The 12,560-nt window shown below is 41.4% G+C and overlaps 1 protein-coding gene across 1 annotated transcript in view; it reads right to left on the bottom strand.

Moving 5' to 3' along the window:
- The window catches only part of LOC311233812 (uncharacterized protein), a 59,201-nt gene that overhangs the window by 21,052 nt on the left and 25,589 nt on the right, over window positions 1-12,560 (bottom strand). The window contains exons 5-9 of the mRNA XM_084320838.1: window positions 10,253-10,486; window positions 9,630-9,736; window positions 8,888-9,035; window positions 6,343-6,395; window positions 5,560-5,657 (exon numbers count right to left, since the gene is read on the bottom strand). Of these exons, the coding sequence (XP_084176964.1) occupies window positions 5,560-5,657; window positions 6,343-6,395; window positions 8,888-9,035; window positions 9,630-9,736; window positions 10,253-10,486 (640 nt within the window). The remainder of the gene's footprint in view (window positions 1-5,559; window positions 5,658-6,342; window positions 6,396-8,887; window positions 9,036-9,629; window positions 9,737-10,252; window positions 10,487-12,560) is intronic.

Raw genomic sequence — 12,560 nt, 5'->3', positions numbered from 1 at the left:
CAAAGAAGGTGAGCCACTCCATAGACTTATAGCGCTGGCAGAGAGGGGCATTAGATGGGTACAATGCTCTGCAGGCCATGTGTTAATAGCGTGGTCTGGCGAAAATGTTGAACATTTAGAATTTTTAATGCATCAATCTGGTGCACTTTGAGGGTCAAGTAGACAACATACTCTATGTATAAAACAACAGCCTAGAGGCTTTTAAATACAACAAGGTCATAGACAGATATTTCACAGACACCAAGCAATGCTGTAGCATTTCATGGCAATCACACAGACCATCGTTCACACCAAACTTTGAGGGGAGGGAGCAGGGAGCTCTGTGTGTTCCGTCCTATGTATTTGTACACACCTGACGACCTGAGCTATTGTTATGCAAAGACAAGTAGCCAGGTCGGTACTTTGGCGCGTGCACACAAAAATGCGACTCGTCCCTCGCCGGGTGCTCACCTGGCTACTGTCTTTGCATAACAATAGCTCAGGTCGTCAGAGACCTGAGCTCAGAGAGGGAACAAGCAGCCATTTTCCGCGTGGTCCTAGTGCCGCGTCGCATCTCCGTTTATTATCGTGTGTCGTGGAAAATATTATCATGTCATTATAGATCTGTGTTGAGATATCATTTTACAGCTTGACTGGTTTAGTGTGACCAGCTAGTGTAATGTGTGTGTGTCTTTTTAAGAGACTCCAAGGTACCAACATCTCCCCAGCCAGCCAAAGCAAGGTTATTATTACTTCCCGTAACTGGGAACCATTTTTATTTACTTTCATCATCATATCTGTTCTAATGTTACGTCTTGCAAGTGTGTATAAACTATGTTCTGCCCAGACCTCTTGGTCACTTTATGGCCAGACGCTAGTGTGTGATGTATCCGTCTGTAAACTGTCCTTTCATTGTGGCCATGGTGAAATAAACTGTTTTCTATTATTAATAACGACTCAGAATGATTTATAAAACGGCTCATCGTTTTGTCCTTTAACATTTCCCATAACACGTGTAACATTGTTGGACGGTAAAAAAGTGCAGGGGACAATAACTGCCTTCTGAAAACATGCAGGAGACATGTCCCCCCGTTAATTACGCCCCTGGTGTGAGCTCTTATACCGAAATAAGTTCTGGTTCAGACCTTCTACCAATGCTAGAATATAAACCAAAATTTGGGTGTAAGAGCCTCGTAAAGTCAGAACGTCACTTACCGTTAGGCCTGCCGCGATAAGCAATAAATCGATTAATCGGCACGATAATTAAAATGAATGCAATGATTTTGACGGGCGCGATAATTGCTATTTGCGCGTTTGTTTTAATGAGGCGGAACCAGTACCCCTCGTCAGTCACTCTCCGTGTGGGCGGCCGCTGGCCTTACTACAGAGTACAGCACGGGAGCTCTGTGGGGCACTAGCAACGCCACATAGCTTAACTACATTTCTCAATAGTGTTGCTCCTTTTAACCAAGTAGCATTCTTTGTAGTGTAACGTTAGCTATTTTTAGACCCAAGTAGTTACTCGCTACTGCCCGGAGAAACTGGACTGCTAAATAAAGATTAAAGATCTAGCGTTGATGCTATTCAATGCTATCAACATTAGCTAAATAGCAACAAACGAAATACAACGTATTTAGCTACAACACAGAATAACGCTAATACAATTACATGCATCATTGTTTACAATGAACGGGTGGGGCTAGTCAAAGGACTGGACACAGGGACAAGTTAAACATGAATAAATGTATTATAACAGGTAGTTTCGAGTCGTGCCTACGCACCACAGGGCTACTATTCTATTATATACGGCTTTGACGCTTCCTCCTCATCGTTGATTGCCTGTAGTAGCTGCATCTAACGTTAGTAGCTAACGTTAAAACTAGGGATGCACCGAAATTTCACCGAGAATATGTCACCGAAACAGAAACAACCTAACAACCTCGCGTGTTGTTGTGATGATGTCGCGCTGTCGGGAGTCGCGCTGTTTCTATGTAAACTGCGCGCAACGCGTCCAATAAATGTGTCTTTAACATGCTTTATATCCTTATTTACTATATGCCGCGGTTAATCACTGAGTGATCTAATATGCATATTATTCATGTGTTGTTGTGATGATGTCGCGCTGTCGGGAGTCGTGCTGTTTCTATGTAAACTCTGCGCGCAACGCGTCCAATAAACGCGTCTTTAACATGCTTTATATCCTTATTTACTATATGCCGCGGTTAATCACTGAGTGATCTAATATGCATATTATTCACATTGACGCTGTCTGTCTGTCTACTGTGCCGAGTCAAGCGAGCACATTCAGCTGGGGACTAGAAAGGTGCGCTCAGTAGAGCACAGATGTCCGCTGCGCAGCCAGAGAAAAGATGGAATTAATGTACTGTATGCATTCAGAAGTGCTGAATAAATGTTTTATGGACCCATAATAGTGATTATTTATTATTTAAGTTAAGTTTTGCCATAATCATATATTTTTCCACAATCATAATGTTCCACAACATTGGTAAAAAAAATTCTATTCTATTAATCATTTTCGGCCTTTCGGCTTTCGGTTTTGGGAAACTGTTTTCTATTTTCGGTATCGGTTTCGGCCAAGAATTTCCCATTCGGTGCATCCCTAGTTAAAACTAACCTAAAGTTAGTTGTTCACCAACAATCTCAACATTTGTTTTATCATTAGCTCAAAAACACAGAACCGGACGAGACAAGTTGGCCGCTCATAGGTGCTGCTAGGATAATAACAACAATACTTCCGCTCCGGTCGGTGGGTTTCAAAATAAAAGTCTAAAACACCGGAAAAGACGTTTATTTTGTACAGCGTTTTCCTCCACGAGTACTCGAGTACATCATGTGATCAATCGATCTGGATTATTTTTGCCCATCCCTAGTTTATCCTCTGCTGAAGTCTCTATTCCAATAGAGATAGTATATATTTTGGTGTTTATTTGATTATTGTTTCACTGCCTTTTTATTTATTACGTTTCCAGTTTTTTTCCTCATACTTTATTAACATTTTGTACATGGTACCGCAAGGTACATTAATAATACATGTACATGTTAAAAGGATGACACAAAAAGCCAGACAGAGGGCTTGTTTCCAGTTACAGTTTGTTTTATAATAAACAATCAAACTGAGCTTTTTTTTTTTAGGATATTTAAAATGTCTTCCAATGTTAAATAAAGGTTTATTGCACTTTGAAACTGTTTCCTTGCATTATTATGCTATTATTATATTAGTAAAAAAAAATTAAAGGTTAATTGAAAACTTTTGGGAAATACATTTCTCAAAAATAAAATCTCTCAAAACCGCAATAATATCGCTTATCGCAATATTTTCTGGGACAATTAATCGCCCAGCAAAATGTGTAATCGTGACAGGCCTACTTATTGTCTATGTAGCAGTCCCAGATTTTACAACCCAGTGACGTCATCGATTGGAGGGTACTCTCTCCGACTTCTAGCTAAGCTTTAGGGGAGAGTGGTGTGCAATCACAAATACCGACTGAAATGTCCCAGGGAATTATATGGATTCTTAAAATTCCCCTTCTAGGCAGAAAGAGCCTGTGTGGTTATTCCACTTTGTCTTTTTCTTTTGGTCTGATGTATGGGTCATTTTTCATCAATCTAGCCTCACGTTACCACTGGGGATCTATCTGAGCTCGAACAGGGAAAATACCGCCCCCTATCGTCTCTCCGGATGGTATTGCACCCATTGGATTGGACTGAATGAAATGGATGGGAAAAAAATAGTCCGGAATCCACATTTTACTTGTCAGGCATGTAACCGGAGACAATCCCATTCATTGCCGAGCCGCAGAACAGAGTGGAATATGTGTTTCCAGTAGGGATGCACGATAATTATCGGGCCGATAATTATCGGGCCGATATCAGCAATTATGACGTCATCCCGATAAACCCGATAACATTATTGATAGCTCCGATAATATATAATACATTTTTTGGTTAAAAGAAATCCGGTGTGGGTGGATTTGGATGAAGGGCGCTTGTTTTTATTATAGCCTCCTCCCGTTTTGCCAGTACTGTGGTACCAGTGATAGCGTGTGGTTTAGGAACAGGGAGTTTTTCACAAATCCAGCGCTCCCTTTCTTGGCTGTGACGTAGTCACGTTACATTCGGAGGCAGACAGTCGATCTGCCAATTACGTCCCACCGCTTGCACCCACCTCTTCTTCTTACCACCAATCAGAAGCTCTCGTTCGTTTATTTACCTCCGGATTGTCAGCCATTACTCTACTCGGAGCTCAGGCTAATAACGTTAGCTCCCCGCCAGCCACATTGACAAGTACCAGCGCTTATACATTACTGGCAAATGTCTTGTTGCACTTGTGGCATCGAGCGTTGTCAGCATCGACTTTAGTAAAATAGACCCAGACTTTTGAACGTTTCGTTCTGTCTGCCATGATGAGAGCAGAGCTGTCTGTACTCGGCAGCACCCGTGTGTGTGTGTGTGTGTGTGTGTGTGAGTGAGTGTGTGTGTGAGCACAGCCCTCGCGCAGGCAGAGACACCGAGGCAGGAGAGATATAGAAAACGGCCAACAAGATTAGTTTGCGACATTTAAATTCCTCAAAAGAAATATCCATAATTTCTCGAGTACCGATAGCAGTACCGATGACGTCGGAGCTTATAAATACTAAAAAAAATATATATATATACGGTATACACATTTAAAAAAAAAATATAATACAATAAATATCGGTTATCGATATCGGTTATCGGCTTGAGGAGCATAAAGTTATCGGTATCGGTGTCAAAAAATCAATATCATGCATCCCTAGTTTCCAGTACCCAGCGTTGGATCAATAAACGCGATCGATATTTGGAATGGCGATCAGGAATTGAAATAATCTTTTGAGAACATCTGATCTGAGGTAAGGAATCTATTTTACCAGTCTTGGGATAATCAGAGTTTTTTTTCACCTATATCTCAGCGTGTCCCATATGTGCGTGTGTGCATGTGTGTGCTGATCAGGAAATAAGATAATACATTTTCCAGCCCGCTTCTCTAGTGTGCATAAGTACACATATACTATCGATAATCTAGCGTTTATTTGAAAACGATTCATAAATAGGCAGAAAAAACGAAAACGTGTTTTGTGTATTCCACTAAAGCGCGATTCCTGCAGAATCACCTTTTTTTCTGGAAGTTTCCAAAGACGAACGTTTTTCAAAATGGTATCAAACGGAAATGTACTGATTAAAAAACAATCCCGTTTCGACAATGTTGACTGCAAACAAGTCATTGATAAGCGACAGGCATATTAGACACATAAACTAAGATATAGTTTATGCGTTCGCAAATGTGCTCGCCCTCCCATTGACTAGAGCGCCGGCACTCAAGCGCTAAATCGTGCGCCCCCTGCTGGCACTCAAAGTGTTAACAAAACAAAACATTTAAACTAAATGCAATACCAAGCAGGGCTCTTTTGCCTACAGGTCGCCGTTTGACGACATTACAGGTCTCTGCGGTGGTGGTAGCAGGCGAGTGCTCAGACATCTACACTACTTGGACGCACCCGGATTACACCTTTAAGATAACTTAACATGTTTCCCTCTCACCTCTCGTAGTGTCTCCTGGTGCAGGTGGCAGCGCTGGTGCTACCAGGACATCCACCCAGCTTGTTATACACCACCTTCCACAAACGATCCGATGTCACCTGCAGAGGAGACGGACCGTTTAGAAAATGTTCAATGATCATAAATCGCTCTGAAGGTAGCATGTCTACAACCACTGCTCTCTGTATTTTCGGTCGGTTCCCTCGCGCGTGCGGACGCGTGTTTGTGCTTTCTCAAGTCATACAGCTGCCTAAACTGTAACGGTGGATTGGTCATCTCCATGACTAGTGTGCTGATAAAGCACCAGGGCAGCCAGGCACCGGTTACAGTGTTCTGTAATGACGACGACATGTTAGCATTCCTCACCGAAGCCAATGGATACCACCAGTTGCATGTCAATAACAACTAAGCAGCTAGCGATACAGCTAACGATCCGTTTCCACGGCAGCCGAAATTGAAAGCAACGTCCCCCCCCCCCATCGTTGTGACAAAACGAGATGAAAACTAAAATTCTAAATGTCAATGTATTAAAGTCTAAAGACATGTACATATGATATGTAATATGCAACAGTGGTTTCCAAACATTTTCAAACAGGATGAAGGCAAAAAGTTGCATTTTGCTCAACATTGTTAGTAAAAAAAAACAATTGCGTGTACACAGTATATTCCCTTCATAAAGATAAGGATGATAGGATGCTTAGCTGTGGACATCGTCCCTCATCCTGTGACCCACCCGGCCCCCTGCCGTTTAGAAACCACTGCGATGTAGAACCCAGCGGTACTGACCTTGTGAAATCCTCCCAGCCGTTTGACCACAGAGTACATGAGGAAGAGGTCAACTGCGGACACACAGATGAGGCATCATGAGAACACAGGACCACACAGATGACTCTACCCCTACCTAGAACAAATAGCCTGAACAACGCTATCAATTACAGGGCTGTGAGGTCATGGAATAACCTTCCAAGTAACATTAGTTCCATCAGTGGAAAGGCATGTTTTAAGAAACAACTCAGAATCCACCTACATTCTTTAGTCGAAATAGAATGAACATGATTGTATTATTTTCCATCTTTGAATAAAATAAAAATAATTCTATGACCAATTAAATAGATTTTTATCTTTTTGTTATTAGGATTATGGATTGCTTGATTCTGTATGTGTTATGTTTGTGTATGTCTGTCTTGGACCCCAGGAAGACTAGCTCAATGTCAAGGCGTCCAGCTAATGGGGATCCTTTTAATAAACAAAAAAATAAACAAACAGAGCCGTCACCTAGACTTTTGGGGGCCCCTAGGCAGAAAGCAAATACCGTTTTGACATTTCGACTGACCTCCCTACGATCAATTTGATAACCAAAAGGGCCTTGATTAAACAGAATTAGGCATTGATATATTGGATCAGGAGCCTTTTAAACCTCAGACGATAATGTACTTCTGCACGTGCCAGATTTGCGTTACCTTCAGGAAGCCAAGATGGCCTACTAATGTATTTGATTTGAATGCTTTTAAATGTTGGCTCGTACTGCTCACATCCTCTACCACAGAATGGTACGGCAGCAGGGATAGTCAAACATGGACACGACTACAGTGGATTGTCAACAACAAGGCATCCAAAAGTCATAGACAACCCACTCCCCTCAGTTTAATCTCCACATACTTAGTGAACTGTAAAGTGAGACACCTCACCTCACACCCTGCTCATCACCTCTTCCAGCTCCTTGCCTCAGGGAGGCGCTGCAGGTCAGGACTAGACCCGAACAGCTCTTTTCCCTCAACCATCAGGACTCTGAACTCCTCCTCACATACTACTGACATGCGTGACCATGCATCTACTGTATATGGTTGTGTGTACTATGTTGTTGTGATGATATGTTGACTGTATTATCCCTGTATTGTGTCGTGATAATATGTGGATCGTCTGCCGTTGTCCATTTATGCTGCAGAGTATAACGTACTGTACTGAAAATAGATCCCACACAGGCCTTGGCCGTGTGGCTAATAAACGTATACATTCATCCATCCATCCATGTGCATAGATGGGTCTATTTTGGATCCTGGAGTAGGCTGAAGTAAATTTCCCACCTTGTGTAAACAGTTCTATTCAGTGTAAAGTTCTATTCTATGAACTACATCAGCTGCAGTTGATTTATCTAGCCAGACATTTAAAGAGGAGGAATACATTACATTAGACGAGACGTACAAAGCGATCCTCATACGTTTGGTTTCCCCCCTAAAGAATATTGACTGTACAATACGATATTAGTATTACTACTAGTACTAATACTACTATTTGGTCAAGTTTGGCACAGGCCTTTAGAGTGCTTTACTTGTCCCAATTCATGTATTCCACTCCTTTTAAAATATCTGGCAAGATACATCTAGTTCAGCTGTTGTAGTTCACATTAGAATAGAATAGAACTTTACTGTTTGAATACTGACGTAAATACTGAGGTAAAAACAGTGACGCCAAGGTGTCGATACAAACACCCAAACGCTGAACGAGTCGAGCAGGAACTTTAAATAAACACCATTCCTATGTGAACAGCAACGTGCTGACTCACCACTGGCCTGGCCATCATTATTTTAGACAACTTTAAAAACTCCAGAGAATAAAAGAAGAGGAAAGGTTCTCCCTTCAGAAGACAGATGGTATTTAAAAACTGAAAACAAATGTCAGGATGACTCGCAACAGCAGCAGAACTGCTCTGTACGTTCTGGGGAATCACTTCCTCCCTCCCTTATTCCCTACGTCACACTGTGCCGCTTAACAACGGACAAAGCATTCTCAAAAAAGTTATTTGACCTAAAAACATAAATAAAATAACTACACAGTGACCTCTGGAGAGGAGTAGCTTTGATGACAACTTGCCGTCTTCCCTGTGAAGTGCTCTGTGTTATTATCCAGTCATTATCCCATAGGAAAATTACAGTACAGTACAGAGTTACAGTAAAACCTATGTGGCTTTTTTCATACACACTATAACCGAGACTCGTTCCTTCTGGTCATGTTGTGTGATTTGAAATGATGCTATTCATGATGTTTTTTCTGTATGTAACTTCTCGTCACTGTCAATGAGGGAAACCTCAGGGCCTCACGACTATAAATAAAAGGTTTGAAAATCAAAGTGATTTAACCAGATATACTTTAGTGATTCACCATGGTACAAGTCTGTAGTACTTTTCTGTGTGCAGAAGAAAAAGAAAATGCAGGAATGCAGTATAGTTTCACACTTTCACTATGGTTCATTGGAATTTGGTCTTCTAGTAAGTCAAGGACAAAAAAAAAGTCGGGGAAAGCAGCCAGGGGGAGACATCGGAGCGCGACTTACTCTTCTTGAAGCCGAGGTTGGGCACTTTCCTGATGGGCGAGCCGTTGTGATCCATGAAGACGAAGAGCTGGTCGAGGAACATCTGCTCCTCTGGGTGCGGGAGCCAGCCGCCCTCACAGTTCGTCTCCACGCTGCCCATCACATTCTCCTGGAGGGTGGCATGAGATTTACAGACACAACAATGTGAGAAGAACAACAACAATCAAGGTTTTCTTTTTGTGTGCAAGAGTTTTTTGTTGAGAGATGTTTGTAAGTTTATTGTACAAAAAGCTATGAAAGGGATTAAAAGGATATGCATTTCTATTGGTGAGGTTACTTATGGAACAATGCTGATATACATTTAAGATCGAGTAATTCACTCTCAATCTTATAGCTATTTTTTAGGGTTATAAATAAGATTTTTTTTGTTTTGGAGGGTAGCTTAATTTGATAAGAATAGACAGGCATATATACCGGTAAGCATTATGCATTATTGTTCAGCCTATACTTTCAGTCACCGCCAAAACAAAGACAGTTGACCTTATTGGCTTATTTACAGTCTGGAATGATTGTGCATATTGTATTGTGTATGATGACTGAATAAAACGACTACAACCGCTAAATCTGTTCACGTAAGATTGTATTTATCTTTACTGCATATGATAATAAAACTGCTATGCTGCCATTTTGTCACCATCTGCATTTTGTGCCTCGACGCATTTCTATTGTAAAACGGGCACAAAGAAAGTGGTGGAAGTCTAACCTCCATCCTCTCGATCCAGGATTCTGATTGGCTGGGGGTCGGAGAGTCTTTGCTGTCTCTGCCTCTCCTCTTGCGAGGCCGTCCCCTCATACTCAAAGATGGACATCCTGAGGGAAAAAAAGAAGAAAAGAATGAATAAAAGTTTAATTCTGTGCAGTCAGTCCATAGAAGTACATGTAAAAATATAAGGTGTTCTTAAGGGGCACTTCACCAAAAATAAATGCAGATTTATTTTGCACATTTGTTTTTGTGTGAGACTATGTGCAAAATAAATATTATTGTTGGTGAAGTGCCCCTTTTATAATCAACATAAATCCTGGTGAAAAGCGACAAATAATGCTGTCAAGTGTATCCCAGATAAAATGCATTCGATGACACAATACTGCCACAATCCTACACTTCCAGATACCCCTGATAACTGACCATCTAAAACTCCGCCCCCAAGGGAAGCAACAGTTGTGACTGGAGGATCAGGAAAAGGGGGCAGGGTTTAACATGAGTCAATTGACCATGAGAACTAAAAATACCACAGAATAAGAACAATGTGCGTTCACAGTGAGAACGGTTTGGGGGCGTGTCCTCGTCCACGCAGTCGCATAATAACAACGTTCAAAAACACTCACGGAGCTGCGACCAGATGCTGGCGTTGTTGTCGATGGTTGGGTGGCTGAACGTGTCCCTGCAGTACATCACCCTGGTGTCGGGCCGCGCCACCCTGACGCCCCCCAGGGCCAGCAGGTGTGGGTCCTGGAGCGCCGGGATGCCCAGCCCGTCCTGGATGCGTCTCTGCAGGGAGCGGAAGCGGCAATACTGGGGGTAGCTGAGCACCTTGACCCCCCTGACCTCCACGGGGCCGTCTGGATGGAAGAAGACGTGGCGTTAAAGCTTAGATTAATCCTGCAAGTTCCAATGCTTATTAAACATCTTTTCATGTCATTTTTACATTTTATTATAAAACCAGGGACAAGCTTCTCCCTCTAACCTCTGTTAAACACGACAGCACGTGTCTGAATGACGATCTGTGGAGCGCACTGGAGTATAGAGAAATTATTGGAATTTTCCATTGGTCCTCCCAGCCCACGTGACCATTTCTAGTATTTCCATTGGCTATAGGCTAAAAGCTCAGATAGATAAATGCAGTGGATTTACTAGCCTGCATTCGGAAAAGATAAAAACAAATACCAATCTATATATTTCAAGATTCTAGGCGGCACTTCCACACACTGCCAGTCAGCCTGTGGGCGACGGAGAGATACTTTCAATTTTGACAGAGAGAAGAGAATTCCGATTCAGATACAATTCAAAGAGTCTTTATCGTAAACTGTTCCAAAGATATTTCATGTTTTGCAGAACATATCAATTGGGTGCGACACCCGGTTTTAGATGGTTAATAAGAGGCTTTGCATGGAATGTTTGTGTAGTTCTTTCTTCCAGCATGGCTGCATGTAACATAGCAATCATTGTTTTGTACATGGCAATGGAAAGGAGAATGCTTGCTATGTGCAAAACAACGGTTGCTATGTGTTCATATGAGAAATATCTCAAAACAATGACTTGGTGTCTTATTACTGGATCTTGTAAACAAGGCACAGTAGAACAGTAACATCATGCTCTTCCAGTGTTTTACCTACTCTACCACTGAATATAAATTATACGTTTTCTTTTTTAAATGGTTACAGGCAGCCATACTGGAAAAAAGAGAACTACACAAACATTCCATGCCATCCATTCTCTATTAGAGAATACCATAACCATCATATAAAAAAAAAATCTAAGTAGGCTACTTGAGAATATCATACACATGCAAGATGAGTCGGGCACTCTTTTGGAATCATAAATAAAGTGTCAATGTTTTTTAATTCTTCATATATTACATTACATATTAACTGCTTCCAAGCAAGATAATGGCAGAGCATCTCATGAGATCGGGAGCTATGGCAACAGAACAAAGGAATTGGATTGCTATGGCTGATGAGAATGACTGCTGTTGCATCATATTTTAATAGCAAATATATTGCTGATGAATCATGTTTCGTTATCTCATTTCTCTTGAAAGAGGCCACATTATCGTAGAATTATTTCGGATTTTTTTTCTGGTCAAATCAAAATGGAAAATGCCATTTCTTTTCACACACTCCTACGCAGAGCAGTCTCTACGCCTGTACTTCACAGCCTGCTAAATAGTTTGACAGTGTAACACAGGTGGAACATCCACTCCGGTTTGTGCATTAATAAGAGGCTGCCCGTAACCATTGGTAACCAATTTAAAAAGAAAATGCCTAATTTCTGTGCAGTGGTAGAGTAGGTTAAACACTGGAAAAGCACAACATTACTGTTCCTACTGTGACTCGTTTACAAGATCCAGTAACAAAAGATAAATTTACCACATTTTTGTTGATATGTTTCTCATACATCAACCCACAGCAACTAGGGGTGGGGAAAAAAATCGATACGTAGTAGTATCGCGATACTTTGCATGGCGATACTGTATCGATACAGGGACGCCAAGTATCGATATTTAAAGGGGAACTATTTTACCATTTCTTTCACTATTTGGGGACTTTTACACAATTCCTGTGAGTTTATGGAACACTTCTGTAAATGTTTTTTTTTTTTTTTATTCATTGTTTTGTACTTCTAATCAAGTACTCAAAAACAGCATTTTTCTACCTCAAGATCTTAAGCCGTTTTGAGCCTGGGCTCCAACCACTGTGTGGCCTGGTGCCACATGGGGCCACATTATTATGCAGCTGAGTCTCTCTGACATCACAAATCAGCACATTTTCAGATGACTCAGTTCAGTGAGGGTGAATATTGTGAGAGGAGAATTGGAAGAATGCGCCAATATGAGAATTAGAGACATAGATCATATTAATATAAGTCCACATAGCTAGGAAACAATGCTAAACACTGAAAAAGGCCATTTATAAG

This window comes from Notolepis coatsorum (genome assembly GCF_963971535.1).
Source record: "Notolepis coatsorum genome assembly, chromosome: 8".
In the NCBI taxonomy this organism is placed as follows: Eukaryota; Metazoa; Chordata; class Actinopteri; order Aulopiformes; family Paralepididae; genus Notolepis; species Notolepis coatsorum.
Note: the sequence above shows the minus strand (reverse complement) of the source record. Positions and strands in the feature narration are given on the sequence as shown.